This window comes from Gouania willdenowi, unplaced genomic scaffold, assembly GCF_900634775.1.
Source record: "Gouania willdenowi unplaced genomic scaffold, fGouWil2.1 scaffold_240_arrow_ctg1, whole genome shotgun sequence".
In the NCBI taxonomy this organism is placed as follows: Eukaryota; Metazoa; Chordata; class Actinopteri; order Blenniiformes; family Gobiesocidae; genus Gouania; species Gouania willdenowi.
Genome location: NW_021144997.1, coordinates 1 through 22,500, shown reverse-complemented (window position 1 = coordinate 22,500; position 22,500 = coordinate 1). Strand labels below are relative to the sequence as shown.

Below are 22,500 nucleotides of genomic sequence, written 5' to 3'. Positions count from 1 at the left end.
TTAATGAAATAAGATTAAATAGTAATTATTGAACAAACTAAAAAACTTAAATTGTAATATCAAATTAGGAAAATAAACTAAAATACATTTTTGTTGAGAAACTTTTTAATAAAAGTTCAGCCTTTGTTTCAAAGTTAGATTTGAAATGTTTCACATAAAAACATCTCCTCCATAAACCAGTAATTATTTTATTTTTAAACCTAAAATATATAAAGACTAAGAAAAAAATAGGAACCACAACAATATTTATGTTTTAGTTTGATTTTGAATATTTCATTTAAAATCACTAATGTCCTAAAAAGTCACAACTTTCACATTATTACATTATTTAATAATAATAAACATAGAAACAAAACACACATCAAACAAATGTTTTTCTGATCTTAAATCAGAAATGTCCAAATCAACATACATTAAATTAAAACAGCTTTAATAAATTAACCAGAAATCAATTTCTCCTCTTTTTGACATGAATGAAATGAATGATTATGAAACTATATCTTGTGTGAACTGCAGTGAACTGGTAGAAAGAACATTAGATAACACACAACACAACTTGTTCACAACTGATACAGAAAGAATATAAAAATAACATTGTTTGACCTAGAAAATAAACACTTACACAACAGAATAATTACAACATATAAACATTGATTAAATAAGATATTATGGAAACAACACACACACACACACACACACACACACACACACACACACACACACACACACACACACACACACACACACACACACACACACACACACACACACACACACACACACACACACACACACAGTCTTGTAAAACTATATGTTGTGGGGCGCACCAGTTCCTTTATCACTTGAGGGGACATCATGTTCCTTAGGTCCTGCAGCTCCCAAAAAAATCAAGCAGGAAGTAAAAATTATGCTTAACAGCTTTTTCACCATGAATTATTTTTATCATGAAATAATTTTTTATCATTGACTCATTAGTCACATTTTGGGGACAGCGAATTTACATACTCACACACAAAAACTTTGTTTTAATAACATTACGAGGAACCTGATTTGCATGAACACACACAATGTGTTCTTCAGTCTCTGAGGGGACAGAAGACAAAAACACAATAATAATAATTTTACATTACTTTTGCTCATAAATTAATTAAAGCAACAAAAAATCTGAGGAGCTACATGGGAGTCGAAAGAGCCGGCTCTTTTTATTGAGCCGAGCCATTAGAACCAGCTTTCTTAAAAGAGCCGGAATTCCTATCACTACCAGAATCCACATTTTATATTGAATGAGAGCAGTTATGCAGTGTCTGACTGAGGAGTTCAGACGCCACTGAGACACCTTCAAACCCCGTGCCCCCCCACACAGAACACCCCCTCAGGGACAATGATCAGACTGCCGAGTCTGTGGAAAAAGATTTTAGCTAATTATCTAAATGTGGCAAAGTCTTCAAGCACAACACAATACACAGCAATAAAAATGAAAAATCCATTTATCATGAATATTTTATTTTGAAAAACTCAAAAATAAAACTGTGTGATCAATTTGTGACCAATACTGTTTTCTTCTTCTTCTTCTTCCACAAACAGTACAAACATTTTAGAATGGAATACAAACAAGTAGAAAGCAGCATGTTAAACATCAGGCAACATTATTGTTACTATTAAGAGGTGAAATAAAAGTGGAAGACTTTAAACTTCACACAGATGAATGTCTTCATTTTCATTTAAAGAAAAAGTGAATTTAGCACCAAATGTTTATGTTCTGCTTTAAACAAACTGAAATATGTCTTTTTAAACTGAGAATAAACTTTCTGTTTTAAAACAAACTTAAATACAACACGTTTTATCTCAACTAAAACGTTCAAAAAAATGCTCCTCTCCAGAATACCTAATAAAATCAAAGTGAGATGCTCATTAAAATGTTTTCCATTAGAAAGAAATAAAAGAAAAGCTATGAGGGGCCATTAGAGACATTATTCAGAAAAAAAACTCTGACCCACACATATGAAAATGCTCACACACAAAATATTTTCTCTCACGCACACATATGAAAGTGCTTATCCATATTTGTACAATCCTGCGCCCATACACGTATAATCCCACACTTATATGTAGAATCCTGCACGCATGCATATGAAAAGCTCTCACACATACTACTGATATTTCAGTGTAACAGGAAGGTATTTTATTATGACAGGAAGGTATTTTATTATGACAGGAAGGTATTTCAAACACCTGCGATGCAGGCTTTCTCTTCGGTGCCACCTCCCTGTCAGAATAAAATACCTCCCTGTTCCACTGAAATAACTTCCGGTTACACTGAAATCTCAGTAGTGTGCGAGAGCTTTTCATATGCATGCACGCAAAATTCTACATAAATGAATATATTTCATTTTTGTGTGAGATAACTTTTTCATGTGTGGGAGAGAGTTTTTTCTGAATAATGTCCCTAACGGCCCTGCATAAAAAGCCATTACTGACTCAGCTGTGTGATGTTAACTCTCTCTTGCTTGCAACGATCCGGTTGTGTATATAGTATTTGACGCTTTTCCAGTCTCTGTCTCTGAGAGTGTCAGGATCAGCATTCAAACAATCCTCACATTCCCTTTTACCTGGAACCTGGCCAGAGCGAATGAACCTCATCAGCTTCTTCTCAACAGCCCCAATTTCCTTCGCTGTCCATTTCCTCTTTACAACCGATTTTCCTAAAATGAGACAAAATATTCAATGAGAGACTGAGTGCAGTTCATCCATCCATTTTCCAAAACCACTTGCTCCCTTTCGGGGTCACAGGTTGCTGTTTGTATCTCTGCAGTCGCTGGGTGGGATTGACCTAGACAGGTACGCAGTCTGTTACAGAGCTGACACACACACAGAAGCGGTACGCCTTAATGTAGCCCAGAGGATAAGGTGACAACGGACATGCATGAGCATAACTTTTAACCTACTTGCCTTGGCAGGGGTAGGATGAATAATTTTTAGGGATGCACCGAATATTCGGCTGAATACTGCAAAAAAAGCAACATTCGGTCTTCAGTTTAGTGAGTTTAAAGCAAGGCTGAATAGTAGCGTGTGACGCAATGTTGCAATCAAACAACGTGCAGTGATTTTGAGTCGGAAAAGTGTGTGCGCTTTGCTGCAGGAGCAGCAGCACCAGCCCCTCCTTTCTGCTCACAAACACAGCCAGACTCTCTCCTTACCGCTCTTCGTCGTCCGTCACTGCGTAAAAGTTGGAAACTGTCTAATTCCACAATCGAGTCTGTTGTTAGCGCTGTGAGCCACGAATCCGTAAACATCCCCATTGTTTCCTCCTCAATTCACAAGCAATGCCGGGTCTCACTACATTGCCTGGTGTAGCATTAGCACGGAGTGCTAACAGCTGTGTAAACAATGGGTCCGTGGCTCCAAGCAGTGACTCCCAACACAATCGGCAGCAGAAAAATTAGTGCAGTTTGTATTTTTATATATATATATATATATATATATATATAGTATAGTAATAAAGTATAATGTAAATCCTATATATTATTCCGCAGTGTTGTTTTATCTGTTAGCTAGTTGGAGAGGGAGGAGCTCACATTCTAGGAGGCGTGTTAGGTGACATCACCTGCCAACGTGGGCAAAATCAAACTGTCCCGTTTAAAGCTGACTTTGTTTTTACAAAACGTGGAATAACAAGGGAGGGAGGAAACAGAACATTTTAGACTTTGTTCCTCTGAATGAGCGTAAAGGATGTATATCACTGTAGCTAAACCATTAGAAAGTAATTTTTTCATCGTACCTCCCCTTTAATGCACTTTAGTTTTTTTTTATTCGAAGGGTTAATATAAATGAAAAACTTTGTTGTGCTTTTTTGAAAAGCAAAGACTACTGGAATATTTAAAAAATGTCAGAATATTCAATAAACATTTACTTTCTTTAAAACATGTCTAAAAATGTATTCTAGGCTATTTATGCACTATTAAAAAAAAAATAGTGAAAAACTTAACAACCACGTGTTTATATTTCATTCGGCTTCGGCCACAAATTTTCATTTGGTGCATCCCTAATAATTTTTTAACCATTTCCAGGACATTTGACCTTTTTTCTCATTTACCATGTTTTCCATGATTGGTCAATAATTTTCCAAGTTTTTCAGGACACAGGGACTAAAACACTGTGCTGCCCCTTGATAAAACATTTTTTTTTTTTTTTAAATAGAACTACAAATAAGAACAATAGCAAACTTATTAAACATTAATAAATAAATAATAAACAAAAAAAATCTGTCTTTAGACTAGATCTTAGAAGAAACACCTGCAGGTAGCCCAACAAATCCAGCATTTTCCCAAAGAAAATGTCTCACTGTGGAACCAGGACAGTAAATTACACCACAGATCACACTAACACAACAGAGAGGAAACACTGGCTCGTCAGAGCAAGTTTGACAAACATAAGTGGGTTTCAGACGTCACCTTTTGAGGCTGGCTGATGTCTTGTTGGGCAGTCTCGTCTTTGTCCTGGTGATGATTTCTGACCCCGAGGACTTTGGACAGCTCTCCTTTCTGAGACATCTAAACACATCAAAGTTTAATCACTCTCAATATACAAATAAGCAGAGCTGCAACCACTACTTCATAATCTCAATTTATTTTTTTCATTTTTTTTCTATAAAAAGTGTCAAAGCCCAAAATTTTAATTTCTGAGCTGTTAAAGAGAAACACTGCAAATTCTGAACGCTCACATCTGAGTTAATGTGTTTGATTTTAGGGACTATACTATGAAGCTAAATAATTATATCCTGGATTTATTGTATTATTTGCTCCTTATTTGTTTTGTTTTTTTTAAAGTACATGAATAGAGCATGTTTTAAGTTGTCAGTTCACCATGCATCAGCATCATGTTTGATTTACGCAAACAACTATTTTCAGTTTTATAGATCATCCTCTTAGCGAAATACAACTACACTGCTGTGCTAAGGCTTTGCAGCAGCCTCCCCGTGGAGCTGAGAGAAACATAAAACCTGGACTCTTTTAAAGCTAAACTGAAAAACCTTTTTAAGAAAGCTTATAATTGTTAATGATTTTAAATGTGTTTTCCTGTAGCACTCTGAGATTCCCTGAATAAAAGTGTGTTACAAATAACATTTATTATTATTTATATTAATATATCAGCTGCTGCTTTTCTAAAAGCTTTTGGTAACATCAGTGTACCTGCAAAGAAATGGAAAATTACTACAATATGTTATATCTGTGTTTCAGTCAATACCTGTGCACGGAGTCCCAGGAACTGTGGCATCTTCTTTGTCATTAGGCTCTTCATCACTAAGCTCCTGTTCGCAGAGCTCTTCCTCATTGGGCTCCTGGTCACATTCCCCAGCTGCCTCTGTCAAAACAAATGCGCATCTTCAGTCCAGGAAAACTTTCAATAAAGTGCTGATGAAATGTATGTCAGTAAGTGTCTTTATACCCTGTGGATCAATGTTAATTTCATCCAAACTCTTTCCTTGGAAATCTGCAATCCTTCCTTGTTCAAGGGCAATCAGTACTTTGCTCACTTTGGCAAGTTGGAGAGTTTTGTCTGGTAGTCTGTAGAACTCACGGTGGATCCTTATATCGTGGCCAAGAAAGTTGGCCAATTGATCCATCTCTGTGTTGCTCATGTTCAGTACAGTTGAGAGTGTGGCAGCATGTTTTCGCAACTTTGTTGAGGTCAAAGCCTTTGGACATTTCGCACTGCAAGCAAGAGCAAAACTTCGGAGCGAGTCTGACCCTCTGAAGTGGGTCGTTGCTGATGGCCGTGCAAACATGTACTGATTAGTCTTTATGACGCCACAAGCATCTCGTTTTTTCACCAGCAAATCCAGAGCATCCACCATTTTAGGGGTAAGCAAAATGGGGACAGCACGTCCTCTTTTCCCTCTGATAATGACCCTTGTAAAGTGTTTGCATAAAACTTTCTCAGCCTCAGAAAGTGCCCAGTCTATGTCTCCATGTGGGGTAGATGTGTCTCTTGTAAGAAAAGAAGAAAGCCGCATTCTTGAAACCTCTCCCTCTCTACGTCTGTTGAACAAAATAATTTCAGCCATGACCACTTTTGCAAGTGCAGACCAGTTCTTTTCTGATGCCTCTTCCAACAAGTTACTGCTGCATTCATCACAGTTTTTGTTCAGAAAGGTGTGAAGTTTTTGCACATCCTCAGTGAACGGCAGCATTGTTGGCACATTCCATTGTGATTCTGAAGCATTGCGTGCTGCTGTAGCAGACACCAGCTCATTCCACTTTTCACTGTGGACTTCTTGAAAGTCTGTTGCTTTCTTCTCCAACACTTTGTCTCCAGCAATTAAAGCCTGGACCTTTACAACTTTGCTGAGTTTTGACAAAGCATTTCCTATTTTCTTTGCAAGTGAGGGAACTCTGTATTTTTCAGTTTCTTCATCATATCCACATGTCAATTTTACAGCTTTGACAACCTCCACATATTTTTTGGGATTGATAAAATCTGCCATTGTCTTAAGTGTGGTAGCATTTCGCGCAGCAATCAAAAGTCTTCCAAGTTCTCTCAGAGTCTGCCTAATATAGGCTTGAGATGCATCAGATGATCCTTTTTTGTTTAGCAACTGCTCTGCAATTCTGATGATGTGACGATCATTTTTTACAGCACTTGTGATTACATCAGCCTGCATAACACTGAGCAGCTTCCATATTCGTTCACTAATGTCATCTGGAGCTGGTTCTGCAAAACTACAGAGAGCTTGTACTTTGTTTTTTCCACGTTGTGGTCTGGCCTCTTTTGATCGGAACTGGCACACTTTTATGTGTCGCCAAAGAATCTTACGAATGAAAAGCCCCTGGCAGTAGGCACAGTGCATGTAGTCATCTCTCTTACTGTCCTTGCATGGTCGTTTGCAAGCAACAAGTTCTCCTTCCCCCTTTTTCATGACAGCTGCATTATGTGCAAAATTACCTTGGTTCCTTATTAAATCAAGATGAAGTTTTCTTTTCTTTGAGCCCTTTGGAAAACTGAAGGCTTCCAGGACTTTACCTTCATCAGAGTGCTTCAGTTGAAGATGTCTTGCAATTTTGCTGCATGACTTCTCACAGTACAGGCAGTAGTGTCTCTTGTTATACACTCTTTTTCCATTGTTCTTCTTAACAGCAGGAACATGAATCTGCCCCTCCACACATGCCGGAGCATTTCTCCGAACAGGTCGCTGACTGGTGCCAGCACAGTCTTCATCGTCTGTCCACTCACACTCAGCCTCGCTGCTATCTCCATCTTCCTCATTTACAATAGTGCTGTCAGGAACAATATGTTTTGATGTAGAAGCAATGTCTCGGAGGACTTTCTTCCTTGGACTCAGTTTAGCTATGGTAACTGAACTAACATCTGATAAGCTATCTTCACTTGACTCAGAGTTGGGAATGTATTCTTCTCCACTATCTAAGGAATCATAGAGCTCTTCTGAGCATTCTGGAATTACGTCGTTCATCTGAACAAAATTAAAAAAAAAAAAAAAAAGAATTATTGGTCAGATGCATGTGAATTTTTGACATTTATGATGTACATTAATACCTAAATGTTATTGTCTAAAATGAAAGTAAAGTAATTTAAGACGTTGAACATCTTACAAAGACACTCTTTGTTCTTCTGAGCCTTGGTATAGGTCCATCAGAAACACTGTCATCCCTGAACTGAGGCAGCAATCTGAAGCATTTACTTGCACCAACTGATCCTTCCAATTCCTAAAAATGCAAATTCAACATTCCACTCAGTCTTTGAAGATAAGCAAAGCAAACATTTTGGCTATTGTCTTGTTTAAAGGATAGTCCACATTCTGCAATATAAACCCTGACTAAACAGGGTGGAATGTTATATGTTGGAAATGTGACAACTGTGTTAAAACTTCTTAGATAGTTAATATTCAGCCACACACATCAGACGTAACTGGCATTGTGGGGTCGTGTGTAACTCGTACATTATCTCACATTTGTGGGGACACAAGGTGGGTTTTTCTTTTCTGAGTGTACACACAAATTATGAATCTTGACATAACTCACTTTGTGGGGACGCCGTAAGTGTATGAAATTTAGTTACTATTTTGGCATTTTACACCAATTGTAGCACACTAAAAAATGAAGAAATGTTTTCTGCAGCAAAGTGAGTTCACCAACATCACCTTGCGAGGGTCTCCCAAAGTCTCTGACGCACCATTGAGTATGAATTTACCAGTTTGTCCAGTGACGTAGCTCCAGATCGGCTGCTGTGACGTGCTTTGACTTTGCTTTTGACACTGGGAACTGGATCGGTGTCGTCACTAGATACGTCAGTCACCTCATCACTTTTAGTGTCCTGCAGATTCAAAAATTTGAGTTAATATTCAGCCACACACATCAGACGTAACTGGCATTGTGGGGTTGTGTGTAACTCGTACATTATCTCACATTTGTGGGGACACAAGGTGGGTTTTTCTTTTCTGAGTGTACACACAAATTATGAATCTTGACATAACTCACTTTGTGGGGACGCCGTAAGTGTATGAAATTTAGTTACTATTTTGGCATTTTACACCAATTGTAGCACACTAAAAAATGAAGAAATGTTTTCTGCAGCAAAGTGAGTTCACCAACATCACCTTGCGAGGGTCTCCCAAAGTCTCTGACGCACCATTGAGTATGAATTTACCAGTTTGTCCAGTGACGTAGCTCCAGATCGGCTGCTGTGACGTGCTTTGACTTTGCTTTTGACACTGGGAACTGCATCAGTGTCGTCAGTCTTACGTGACTCCATTTTGGCTTCAGAAATATTTGTCTCCTCAACTGACACGTGATTTGCTCTCCCAAACATTTTCAGGTCTAGGGAAACAAAACCATAATTTTCTGTAAAACATCTGAAATCGTTCGGGACAAAAGTGTCTATTACAATTCATATTGATGGTGTCTAAACATCATGCTTTACTGCTCCTCAATCCTTGTTTAACTGATAAATCAAATTCATTATTTCGGATGTTCTCTTTAACTTTACACCATTTTAGAAAATAACTGGTTAAAACTTTATTATTGTGCACAGTTACTGTTATGAACATATACTTAGGCAACATCTGAATGAGGTAACCTTTTAAATAATAATATTTAAAAAATACATTGATTTACAGTAGGAACTCGTCGCTGTTAGACAGTAGCTCTAACAACTAGTACAATGATAAACTTAGTGATATTACAGCCTGTGAATGCAGTATGGGGCAGAATTTACTCCGCTAAGTCTCAGAAATGTTTTTTAAGCTTTTAACTTAACTTTTTTATGGAAGCCCAAAAGATTCAGAATGAAATACTTAAAAACAAAATTTTAAAATAAATACCAATTTGATAAATAAATATATAATATGGCCATTAAATTGTAAAATAAGTTAATGTTATGAAATATGTTTTGTTATTCTTTAATATTTAATAATTATTGTTTTATTATATTGAAATATATCATAATTATTATTTTAACAATGTCATACATTTTAAAATAATGACTTTTTATTTATTTTCCAAGATTTTTTTGAATTAAAAACGTTTTTTTACAAAGCCAATTTTTATTTCATAATGTCATTTCTCAGCAGAATGACTTGATCTGTTAATCAAAGCTAGTGTTAAAATAATCATTATGAAATATTTAATTATAATCAAATAATATTAAATATTAAAGAATAGTAAAAATATATTTCATTCACAATACCTTATTTTACAATTTAATGGCCATATATATTTGTCTATTATTTATCAAAATTTGTATTTATTTCAAAATTATGTTTTTATTTATTTAATTATAAATCTTTTGGGCTTACATACTTTTTAACCTGCAGGTGCTATGATTATTATTTAATTAAACTTGAAACTGCTTGTATTAGCGTATTTCATATTAGCTTCACTGTGTACCGAGCTGCGGTTAACGTGACCGCGGCCTACATGTGTTTCTAGCCTGCTAGCATTCAAAATGTATTGGTTTCAAAGCGTGGCTGCTCCGGTTATTTCTCTTTTACTGACTTTCACATATATCACCTCTTGCCTAGATAACCCTGTGTAGCATCACATATCTTTATAAAACATTAAACAAATATCTTACTTAAAAACGATGCATAACTGGCATAACTAGCATTAGCTTTCAGCTATTAAGCTAACGTAATTATAACGTTAGCTTACACAAATATAGCTATGTAGCTGACAAAGTAACTAGTGGAGTAACAAACTAACGCTAAATTAATATAAATCACGTGATGTTTATGATTAAACTTACCATAAAATACAGGTACTGTACTCACCTGCTTCGCCTCGACGGCTTGCAGCTCATTTGCATGAGTAGCGTATGTAGCCCCGCCCCCTCGTATGCGGATGAACGAAGAGCTTATTTGCATATTCAGTGAGTGTGTGTGACGGAGACCCGGCCCCCCGTCCTGCAGTACCGTAATGCACCTGAAAAGTGGCGCTCTGGGACACACACATATACACACTTTGCCAGATAAGGTCACTTGTGTGACATGCCCTAATATTCACAGCAGACATTTGTCTGCACCTCTACTACATGTTTTATGGCTTAAACTTAGTGGGGACACGATTTATGACCCCATAAATTTTTGTGTCCCCAGGACGTGACTGTGTATTCATGTTGATGTCCCCACACATGTAGTTTTACAAACACACACACACACACACACACACACACACACACACACACACACACACAGATATATATGTATGTGTGGGTGAATGAATAAGGATGATGTCATGCTGTATGTATGAGAGAAACGTGTTATGAGTGTGAGTGTGATAGTGGGCGTGTCATAGAGTGATTGATTGATGGATGATGACACTTTATGTATAACTGAGAGAAACGTGTTGAGTGAAAAATGTACCAGGGCGTGTCTTTGAGTGAGTGATCATGTGATAGAAGGATAGCTGTTTGCACACATATATACATACACACATACAGTACATACACAATGTAACACTCCCCAACACTTTACAGTTGTAGCTTGAATAAAAGTCATATTTTTTAGTTAAATGGTAAATGAACTAATGATCTTAATAACAGAAATGGATAACATTATTTCTTATATTGAGGAATCATATATACTGTATAGACCCTGGCCCAGAATGCAGAACAGTGGCTGATGGGGGGGCTGAACTGTACATGGTACGTGGTCTATAGATTTAACTAGGACTCTTTAGAGAGATAATAAAGACATAAATACAATCACAAATCTGTTCCATTGTAATCTGTATAAATATTAGTAGAGGAATAAATTAACATAACACCTGGTTACATTTCTGTTTTGTTCTAATTACTGTTTTATTCTAATGATTTGATTTACTTTTCAGTTCTTTGAGTTATTTTCTTACTTTTTTATTCACTTACTTCTTTAATAATCTCTGTCAGTTTGAATATTATGTTACAACTGTGTAGAATAAGGTCATTTTCCTCTCTTTATGTTCTAAAAATCTCACAACTAAAACCCTTATGTGTATTTATATCCTCAGATAGATAAATACATATGTAGACATGGATAGAATTAGATAGAAATTATAACTTGAAATATTTAAAAAAATCATAATCAATTTTTTGTCGTTTGTGCTTCAAAAGCTTCCATATAAATTTGATAAAGATTGATATTAATTTCTGAAAGTCATTTCCTGACTGGTCGCTGTGGGCAGGCAGGACCGTGAATGTATTTTTCCTCACTAAGAAATAAGAATCAATCAATCAATCAGTTAAGGTTCCTGCTGTGGGTTTTCACATTCACATGGAAAGAGAAGTGATATTAAAATAAAATACACACACTACATAGCAATCATAGACTCACCACACTATGTGGTTGTATGTAATAAAGAAATTATAAAATCTGTATTGATTAATTCTTACAACACCTTTTGTAATCATGTGATGTTTCATAAGATTGATTTTGATGATCATGTATTCAGTTATTGTTTGTACAGATAAATATAAGTGACTAATTTCAAGTTTACTATGTTTATTCAATTTAAACACAAATCATGTTGGTATTCTGTTCTGTTCTACTTATAACTTTTTTCTTATATTAAAACATAGTCTAATAGTAAATCCAAATAAATGTAATAAAGTTAAATAAAAGTTTTTGTCCCACTCTAACAATGGTAAACAAAATAGGAATACAACTTGAAATAAAATTACGTTAAAATAAATTAACGAGCTTACATTAAGTAACCTGATATTATAATTTCTAAAAAAAACGTTAATATAACATAATAAAACATAGTCTGAATTAAATATTTTGTCGTATTCATAATTTTATATAGTCACACTGTTAAACAGTGTGAAGAGAGGGAATGTTAGAATGGATTATTATTCATGGTTTCTTTTTATGTGTAATACTATAATTATATTATTATTATACTTTATACTCAATAAATCTATTCATAAAATCTATTCAGATCAACTTGTTAGCTGTCATTTTCAAAACAAGGACAAACAGTTTCAGAACATCTGATTTCAACTTAATCTAAATCTAAAAACATCACAACCATGTACGTAAATGAAGAGACAAATCAGATATAAACAAGACAATCAGATTAACACTAAAATGTTAGTTTGACCCAAAATGCACAAAGTCTAAATCATTAACAAAAAGGAATAATTATATTTTAAAATTAATCTTAATACACATTAAACAACTCATGTTCTATACACCTAAATAAATCACATGAGAGCAGGGAGTGAGCAGACCCTGAGGACCACAGCTGTGTTTTAGATGAGTGTCTGTTCTTCTATTGACTTGTTATGACTTGTTGATTCATTTTCTGTTCATCTCTAATACATTGATTGATTGATTGATTCAGCAAAACCTCTGACTATGTCTCTCTGTATGAAATCTCAGGTACTGAACACCAGAGTTAGCTCGAAAACTCTAACAATTGTTAAACAATGATATTTGTAACATAAGTCTACAGTTTGAAATAAAATTAAAATGTTTTAAAAACATACATATTTCTGTTTTAATAATTGTATGAGTGGGTCAAGTTAAACATTTTATTATTTTATTTTATATTATGCATTGTTGGAACGTCAGTGCTAAATAAATAAATTCATATTTTAAAGGCAGGGTAGGTGTTTTCTAAAGCTAGCATGATTTTGAATGTAGCTTACCCCCCTCCCCTCTGTGCTCTGTCTCACTCACATGCATTAGCACTGCTGCTGCAGAAGTGGATCTAAGCTCATTGTTTGTATTGTGTAGAAACTATGTCGTCTCATTCAGCAGTAAGTAAACACTAAACTTTATCATTATATACTGTATGTTAAACGTGACTAAAAACTCTGTTTTAAGTCTGTCACCAATGACGCACTTTGAGTGTGGGCTCGTGCACACGAGGGGTGGAGAACGAGCAGGGAGACAGAAAGACGTGATTGGTTTATAAATAAAAAAAAAACTTCCTTTTTCATTGGTCAAAGTTTTTACAGGTTTACAGCTGCTACACATGATGGATTTTCTTTGTTCCTTTTTCAGAGCACATAATCTTAATTTCCCCTAACCTTTAATTAATTGATTATTTGAAACATTGGTAATAATTTATACAATTACAATGTTTTAATTTTAGTGGTTAGTAACATTCAGAGCTGGAAATGTTTATTTTGGTCATTTACATTTCAGTTCATCTCTAATTTTTTGACTTGATAACTTGTGTCAGAGCAATAATTAAAATATAATTTCATAAGATATATTTATGTTTCTGTATGAACACAATCATCACTGATTGGTTCCACCTCCTCTGATCTTCTCTCTCATTCCTTCATCAGCTCCTCATAGTTCTCCATCAGCCTCTCCTCACTACCTTCTTATCTCTGTCCTTCATCCCTCTAACCTGTCCCAGTCCTCCTCCTTTAGTGTCCCACCTCTCACACCTTCATCACATTCCTCTGATACAGCTCTCTGTCACACATGTGATGGGGATTGATGTGAACATGTGATGAGCTGCTGTGATGTGTCTCACCTCAGAGTGTTCAGTGTCTGAGAGAGCAGCTTCACTGCTGAGTCTCCTGGATGGTTGTAGCTCAGGTCCAGCTCTCTCACACTGGAGGAGTTGGAGCTCAAAGCTGCTGCCAGAGAAGCCCCGCCCACCTCTGTGATGACACAACCTGACAGACTGGAATCAGAATAACATCCACAACTCAGGAAACAAGTGAGGAGACAAGGAACAGGACGATGTTGATGGAACATGTGATCCACTGACCTGAGAGAGTCCAGTTTACAGTGAGGACTCTTCAGTCCTTCACACAGCAGCTTCACTCCTGAATCCTGCAGATCATTGTTACTCAGGTCCAGATGTTTCACACTGGAGGACTGAGAGCTGAGGACTGAGGACAGAGCTGCACAGCTTCTCTCTGAGAGACCACAGGAACTCAACCTGATGAAGAATCAGAGAAACCTTACAGATGTTTGTCTGTGAGAGAATTAAAGACATGCTCTTCTAAAGTCACATACTTAACTTTCTTGGAGGCTTTGATCACTGGGAGCAGCTTCAGAAAACCTTCCTCTGAAGGAGAGAATCTTTTCAGGTCAAAGACATCCAGATGTTCTTGTGATGACAGTAATATGAAGACCAGAGCTGACAACTGAGCAGGAGACAGTTTCTCTGTGGTGAGATGTCCTGATCTCATGTACTGTTGGATCTCCTCCAGCAGAGAGTGATCATTCATTTCATTCAGACAGTGGAACAGGTTGATGCTTCTCTCTGTGGAAAAACCCTCACTCAGCTTCTTCTTGATGTATTTAACTGTTTTCTGATTGTTCTCTGAGTCACTTCCTGTCTGTGTCAGCAGGCCTTGTAGGAGCCTCTGATTGGTCGGCAGTGAAAGACCCAGCAAGAAGCGGAGGAACAAGTCCAAGTGTCCATTTGGACTCCGTAAGGCCTCGTTCACAGCACTCTGATGGAGAAGGTTAAAGTCAGGCTGACCTCCACTATGGGGAAGGTTCAGTGATTTATGTTCCAGCAGGTTGACTTTAGAGCTGATGAAGGTCTGATGGACATGAAGAGCAGCCAGAAACTCCTGAAGGCTCAGGTGGATGAAGGTGAACACCTTGTCCTGGTACAGGCTGCTTTCCTCTATGAAGACCTGTGTGAACACTCCTGAGCACACTGAGGCTGCTCTGAGGTCCATGCCACACTCTGTCAGGTCACTCTCATAGAAGATCAGCTTTCCTTTCTGCAGCTGCTCAAAAGCCAGTTTTCCCAGAGACTCCATCATCTCCCTGCTCTGTGGACTCCAGTGTTGATCTGTGGCAGCTCCTCCATCAAACTTCACCATCTTGACTTTGTTCTGAAGGACCACATAGTGGCTGTAGATCTGAGTCAGAGTCCTGGGCAGCTCTCCCTCCTCTCTGCTCTTCAACATGTCCTCCAGAACTGTAGCAGTGATCCAGCAGAAGAGCGGGATGTGGCACATGATGTGGAGGCTGCGACACGTCCTGATGTGGGACATGATCCTACTGACCTGCTCCTCATCTGTGGACTTCCTCCTGAAGTACTCTTCCTTCTGAGGGTCCGTAAACCCTCTGACCTCTGTCACCATGTCCACACACTCAGGAGGGATCTGATTGGTTGCTGCAGGCCGTGTGGTTATCCAGAGGCGAGCTGATGGAAGCAGTTCTCCTCTGATGAGGTTTATCAGCAGAACCTCCACTGAGGTGGACTCTGAAACATCAGTCAGGGTCTGAGTGCTGAGGAAGTCCAGAGGGAGCCGACACTCATCCAGACCATCCAAGATGAACAAAACCAGAAAGTCCTGGAAGCTGCAGATTCCTGCTTCTTTGCTTCCAGAGAAAAAGTGATCAACAAGTCCCACCAAGCTGAAGCTCCTCCCCCTCAGCATGTTCAGCTCTCTGAAGGTCAGTGGGAATGTGTAGTGGACCTCCTGCTGGGCTTTGTCTTCAGCCCAGTCTACAGTGAACTTGTGTGTTAAGAGTGTCTTCCCAATGCCAGCCACGCCCTTTGTCATCACTGTCCTGATTGGTCGAGGTCTTCCAGGAGGGGCTTTAAAGAGCTCTTCTAGTGTGATGGCTTTTTCTGCTGTGTCTGATCTCCTGGATGCTGTTTCTATCTGTATGACCTCATGTTCCTGGTTGACCTCTCCACCCCCTCCCTCTGTGATGTAGAGCTCTGTGTAGATCTCCTTCAGGAGGGTTGGACTTCCTGCTTTAGCCACGCCCTCAGACACACACTGGAACTTTTTCTTCAGCTTGGACTTCAGCTCACGTTTGTATTGAGGAGCCTTTGTTCCTGAATGAAAACAAACTTAATGTTAGAGTGGAGAAGTTAGAGCAGGTTTGAACATTGGAGATCAAAGTGTGTGATGTTCTCAGTCTGGATGGTTCCTCAGATTAAATGTGACTGATTGAATCATGCTTTGAAAAAGAAAAGCCAGCTTTGTGTCCTTCATGTGATGTTCCTCACAGTGAAGATGTTCACATGCTCTTACTGCTCTGCAGACGCTTAGCCAGCTCCTCCTGCTTCATCCTCTTCAGGAAATACAGTGTGATGTTCAGAAAGGCCTCCCTGCTCCTCCTCTGCTCCTCATCTTCACCCTCCATCTGACTCTCTGAGCACTCTGGATCATCTCCATCCACAATCTTCTGCATGTGTTTGAGTTCAGCCTTAACAAAGCTGATAATGTTGTCCTCCAGCAGCTGGAACACAAACAAATTAAAGGTGATGAGTGAAGGTCTGCTCCAATCATCTTTGTGTGTGTGTGTGTGTGTACAGTGGTTGGATCACAGGCTGACACAGGTTTAGTGTCTTTGTAGACGTACACACCGTAAAGATGGAGTCAGGATCAGCTCCAGAGGAACCATCCACACCCTCCAAGCTGCTGTGGAGAAGACACAGACACTCAGACATGCTGAGGAGCAGCTGGAGGAAAGCACAGGAAGCTATGCTAACATCATGTGAACATCAGTAACAGTGGGTGATGTCCTGCACAGCCTCAGTGCAGTGAGTGTGGAGCAGCCTTTGGAGCTCAGCTCACGTGTGGAACATCTCAGCATGTTTCCACTGAACAGGAGAACAAGTCTGTTGGACTGAGGCTTTATTTGTCTTCAATCCTTCATCAATCTGAAGATCACACACTGTCTAAGACTCACCTACACACTGGAGACCATTCCTACAAAGCCTTTTCTCTTTCACTTTCCACTGTTTGCTGAGATTTACATCAGCACCACTTCAAATAACAAACATAGTCCATCAAAAAAAAAAATATTTTTTTTATTGGGGGCGCTTACCACTCTCAATGAGCCACTTTTCATTCTGGATTTTTAACACACCACACTAAATAGGACAAACATTTAAAACACAATATAAATACAAAAATAATAAATAATTATGAAAACACCATACACATACAAAACTAATTAATTAGGGCTCCTGTGGTGAGGGCGGTCCAGGTGAACCAATTTCTTCTAAAGCTGGCGGTCCCGTACCAGCAGATCTGCATCCTCCACAACAAGTCTGTGTTGTCTGAGATCGCCTGCTATGATATTGACCCATTGTGGGCGGGGCTTGCCTCCTGGTTGTCTCCAACCTGCTGCCCTTGGGTCAAACTGGAGAATGGCTTTCAACAGATGGCCAAACCAGCATGTGTGTCACTGTGCAGCCAAGCAAGATGCTCTAGGCTGACATGTGTGGGCTCTTAGCACTTCATTGGAATAAAAATAAACAAATAAATACTTGAAATTGTTTAAACTGTGAACCCTGATTCTATAATCTATGAAAGTTTAACTTTTTGAATGAAATTATGGAAATTAAACAACTTTTCCATGATATTCAATTTTTTTTTAATAAAGGGTCTGTATAAGAGGGTGTGCACACTTTAACAACCTCATTCTCTCAGTTTTTTTTAATTTTAACTTCATCTCCCTGAAACATTTCAGTTTGTTTTTTCAATTGCATTGTGCAGGTTATAGGTCACATTAAAGGTGGAAAATACTGTGAAATTATTTATTTATATTGTCCCTCCTCTGCTTACTCTCCATAATCGTTTTGAAGCCCTCTCATACGAAAATGGAGACAAACTCAGTCCAACTGAGCCGACTGAAACAACCACCAGGAAAACGTCTCCACCACTACAGGGACTGAATCCCATCAGTCCAAATCCTCCATATCCCATCTAAAACTTCTCAGAGCAGCAGTACAGAGACACTCTGGTTCCACGTACAGCCCTACAGACATCAACAAACACCGCTTCCACGCCGGCCAACCCGGACAATGGAGGGTCCCCAGCAGCCATCAGTGACCCTCTCACCATCAGACGCTCCTGGTCAGTGTAACAGGTTCACACACATTCCTAGTCACTCATTATTGGTGATTTAATAACTAGGAACACCAGATTATTTAATGACATCACACACTGTATTCCAGGTGCTACAATTCACACTATCTGAGACAAACTTAACCAAATGTTACCCACGCTGCCACCAACTGTTACTAAAATAGTGTTACATGTAGAAACAAACAACGTGAATAGATGTGAACCATGAGTGAGTTTAACCTTCTCTTTAATGTTTTAAAGACGTGTGAAATCAGTGTTTATCTCTGGTCCTCTTCCTACACTAAATAAATACATAAATAACCAAAGAACAAACAGTACATGGATTGGTGTCGTATGTGTTTGTTCTGTCTTTGACTTCCTCTTCTTCTGTGTTGTTTGAGGTGGTTTGGTTATAAACGCATTTTATTCACAAGTGATATGTTATAAGTTATATTATATGTTATATGACATAGGTATATAATATATGCCTCCAATTGGAGGGTCAGTCACTTGGTACCAGTGACAACTGCTGGTTTCTAGTGGTATTGCAGTAGTTACAAGTTAAAAGTTGGCTATTTTCCAAATGTGTTCGAAAAGTCACATGTACAGAGACAGCCAATAGAATGTCCTGGTTTGATGACACACACATACAGATGTGATTACAGACACACAGAATGAATTACACACAGACAACTATGTTTATAAATCCTAATTCTACACACAGATTGTGTTACACACACACACACATAGTTTTGTTACAATAATGGCCCCATACAGTGAAACTACAGATAGAACACAGAGTTTATGAGTGTTCATCAATGTCAAACCTCATGTGTTCCGTTTGCTCTAATTAATAAAAGTTATTAATATAATAATATAGTACATGGTGTGAGTAAATGGTGTAACAGGTTATAAACACAGCGTTGACAGGACAAGCTGAAAAGAACACTTGGAATGTGCTGACATGTCTTATCGTCAACTATTGGAGGATTGGAGAGCTGTGCTCTCTGCAGGAGAACGTCTAAAGATGGAGCTGATCTGTGGCTCCTCCCCAAAATATAGTGACTGATTAATGCTGTGATTGTAAATGTTGGAGCGACAGACAACGTGCACTAAAGCCATCCCAGTGCACATCCAGCTGCTGTCTGAGCCTCCATTGGTGAGTGTTACAATGATTAGAAATGATTGATCAACCTCTGATGATTTATTACAACATCTCTATGGGTCATAGAGGGATAACGGTTACGTACTGAAGCTGGGGCTAATGACCCCCCTAACCAACCTGAGGTCATTGGCTCCCAGAAAGGCTGATCAGTCACAGAGCAGAGCAGGAGGAACTAAACCCATCAACACTATCACTTTATCAGGAGGTGATCAGTTCTACACCTCCATCACTGATCACCTGCACCTGGAGCGTTTGCAGTGTTGAACGTGACATCCAACAGCACCGCTGCTCCCTATCTTCATTTGAATTTAATGTTTAGTGCTGAGTTCAACAAACTATTCATCAAACACTCAAAAGTCTCATAAATTACATATAATTTAACTCTAATCTAACCCTAACTCTAAGAATAAACTACACTGAGAAAAAGTATTATTGTTGTAATCTGTCCTCAGATCTGTTCAATTCAATGATCTGAATAGAAAGGACAGAAAAAAACCTTACAGTAGTATTTGTAAAATTCTGTTTACAATATTTTGTGGAAAAAAAAGTAACATTTCCAGGGTTTTCTCCAGTGCTGTTGAGCGTAGGGACCCCCAACGTTGTAGTTTAGCTCCCCTACGGAGCGATGGTGCCCACTACGTTCAGTTTTCAGCAACGTTGTAATAATTGTTGTACACTTTTGTTGTTTTGTCATTTTATAGTAATTTATATAAAATTAAGATCTTGAAATAAATCAAATGGTAAAACTTTAGTTTAGGGAACACCTACTAACCATTAAATAGTTGCTAATTAGCATTCCAATTACTAAACATACTGACTCTTAATTAGTCATTATTAAATACTTATTAATGCCTTATTCTGCATGGCATTAATATACAACCAGTAAGCCATTAAATAAGAGTTTTCCCTTAATAAACTCATAATTATTACTTATTAGTAGTAAGTAAGGAAGTTGTTGTATATGAATTATGATCTCAACATGCTACCATGTTTGGACTGTGAGACTGCCATTAAGTGTATAATAAGGCATTAATAAGAATAAGGCATTATAAGTACTTAAAAAGTACTTAATATGACTAATTAATAACCAATATGTTACTAATGCTAATAAGCAACTAATTAATGGTTAATAGATGTTCCCTAATCTAAAGTGTTACCAAAACTATTATATTTTTTCATTCATAACATAACGTACCTTGTTTTTAAGCACAGCTTCACTGATAACCTGATAAACCATTTGTTGGTAACTTTAACCACCAACATGAGTAGTTTTACTGCTGGTTGGTCACATGCTGAGGACTCTAACTCACCCTCATTACTTCACTGGATAAAATATGTAGAACCAGTCCAACCTGAAGCTGCTCTCAACACACACACACACACACACACACACACACACACACACACACACACACACACCACACACACACACACACACCAACACACACACACACACACACACACACCACACCACACACACACACCACACACACACACAACACACACACACACCACACACACACACCACACTGAAGTTTAACGTCACACTGACTGGATGAGAATTAGTGCTACACACTGTGATGCTAACGCTAAATGCTACACACTGTGATGCTAACGTTAAATGCTACATGCTGTGATGCTAACGCTAAATTTTACACACTGTGATGCTAACGTTAAATGCTACACACTGTGATGCTAATGCTAAATGCTTCACGCTGTGATGCTAAATGCTCTACTAAACCATTTAAATTGGTTTAGTTGGTAACATTATTTTAATGTTACCAACCAAGCTAGTTTAGCTTTTTTTTCTCTCAATTTCAGATTCTTCGTTATTTAATTTTACCATTGTTAAAATGCACTGACTGTAATTCATATATGTATCGGATCGGTATCGGCCAATAGGAAACACCAGATATTGGTATCGGAGGTGAAAAAAGCAGATTGGTGCATACAGTGTGGCACCAGTATGTGGACAAAAATGGAGGACAAAGCCACCTTTGGACTTTCACCTAACGAAACACAAGGCACTCAGGCCTGTATGTTAACATGGTCCCTTTTCAAAAACCATTAAAAACTGCATTCATACAAAAAGGGAAGAACATGAACGGAGTATAAAATGATCAGTGCTAAGGCTAACCATGAAGAAGAGGAGATAATGCTGAGGATCCCAGGGAAAAGAAAACAACACATTCACTACTAAACAATGAAAAGTAGAATATTGTGGAGCCGAAGAAAGGGAGTCGGAGGTGGAGTATTCAGCATGGAACTCCAATCTTTATTTGCTATTAACGCGGATCTTATTCACCACACTAACACACAGGGGTGAGCCAAGTGTAACACCAAAAATACCTCCCCGTGGAAACACCCTTTACAATACCATAAGTTCCCCCCCGGAACTCCTCAGTTACTGGGTGGATTATGAACCAGAAAACATGAGCACCACATGAGCCCCCCCAGAATTCACCCATACACAAAATCACTGTGACGAGGAGGCACAACAAGCCGGCCTCTACGACTCCGCGCACCGAAGGAGAGGGGAAGAGACGCAGGCGAGTCCAACTCAGCAGCCACAGGGCTGCGGGGGGGCGCGTCAGGGAACACTGCAGGGCGATCAGACGAACGAGACACCGTGGGAGGGCGTCCCCGCCGCGGGGGCTGCGCCAACTCCACCGGAAGGCTTAGGTCCAGGTGAGCAGGCTTAACTCGGTCCACCGAAACACGCTCCGGTCTGCCACCTATATCCACCACCAAATGCTTAACCCCGTGATCCAGTACCCGGAAGGGGCCGTCGTACGGGGGCTGAAACGGAGTACGATGCGCGTCATGTCGAATGAACACATGACTCGCCGAACGCAGCTCCACCGGGACCCTAGACACAGGCGTGCAGTGCTGAGAAGTAGGCACCGGGGCGAAAGTCTTAGCAAAACCCTGCAGAGAGGCACGTTGGACCGACGCCGACCAGGGAGCGGTAGCGTTAGGCAAGAAATCCCCCGGAACCCCGCAACGGCTGCCCGTACACCAACTCAGCCGACGAGGACTGGAGA

At 38.7% G+C, this 22,500-nt stretch overlaps 1 protein-coding gene and 1 long non-coding RNA gene across 3 annotated transcripts; both read right to left on the bottom strand.

The window, feature by feature from the left end:
* Nucleotides 1–813: 813 nt before the first annotated feature.
* Nucleotides 814–7,407, bottom strand: LOC114459050 (uncharacterized). Of its 2 annotated transcripts, XR_003673202.1 has the most exons (6): nucleotides 5,446–7,407; nucleotides 5,245–5,361; nucleotides 4,452–4,550; nucleotides 2,479–2,702; nucleotides 1,010–1,083; nucleotides 814–869 (listed from the first exon to the last, which is right to left on the bottom strand). XR_003673202.1 is itself a non-coding variant. In XM_028441419.1 (4 exons), the coding sequence occupies exons 1-4, from the start codon at nucleotides 5,467–5,469 to the stop codon at nucleotides 2,688–2,690; spliced, it is 255 nt and encodes an 84-aa protein (XP_028297220.1). In that variant the 5' UTR covers nucleotides 5,470–7,407; the 3' UTR covers nucleotides 2,335–2,687. The 2 variants fall into 2 exon arrangements, 1 of the variants encoding a protein (XP_028297220.1); XM_028441419.1 differs by lacking the exons at nucleotides 814–869; nucleotides 1,010–1,083 and having other exon boundaries at nucleotides 2,335–2,702.
* A 221-nt stretch (nucleotides 7,408–7,628) lies between these two features.
* On the bottom strand, nucleotides 7,629–10,302 carry LOC114459051 (uncharacterized). Its single transcript, XR_003673203.1, has 4 exons — nucleotides 10,258–10,302; nucleotides 8,662–8,831; nucleotides 8,206–8,328; nucleotides 7,629–7,721 (listed from the first exon to the last, which is right to left on the bottom strand). It is a non-coding gene; the product is annotated as an uncharacterized LOC114459051 (long non-coding RNA).
* Nucleotides 10,303–22,500: the final 12,198 nt, after the last annotated feature.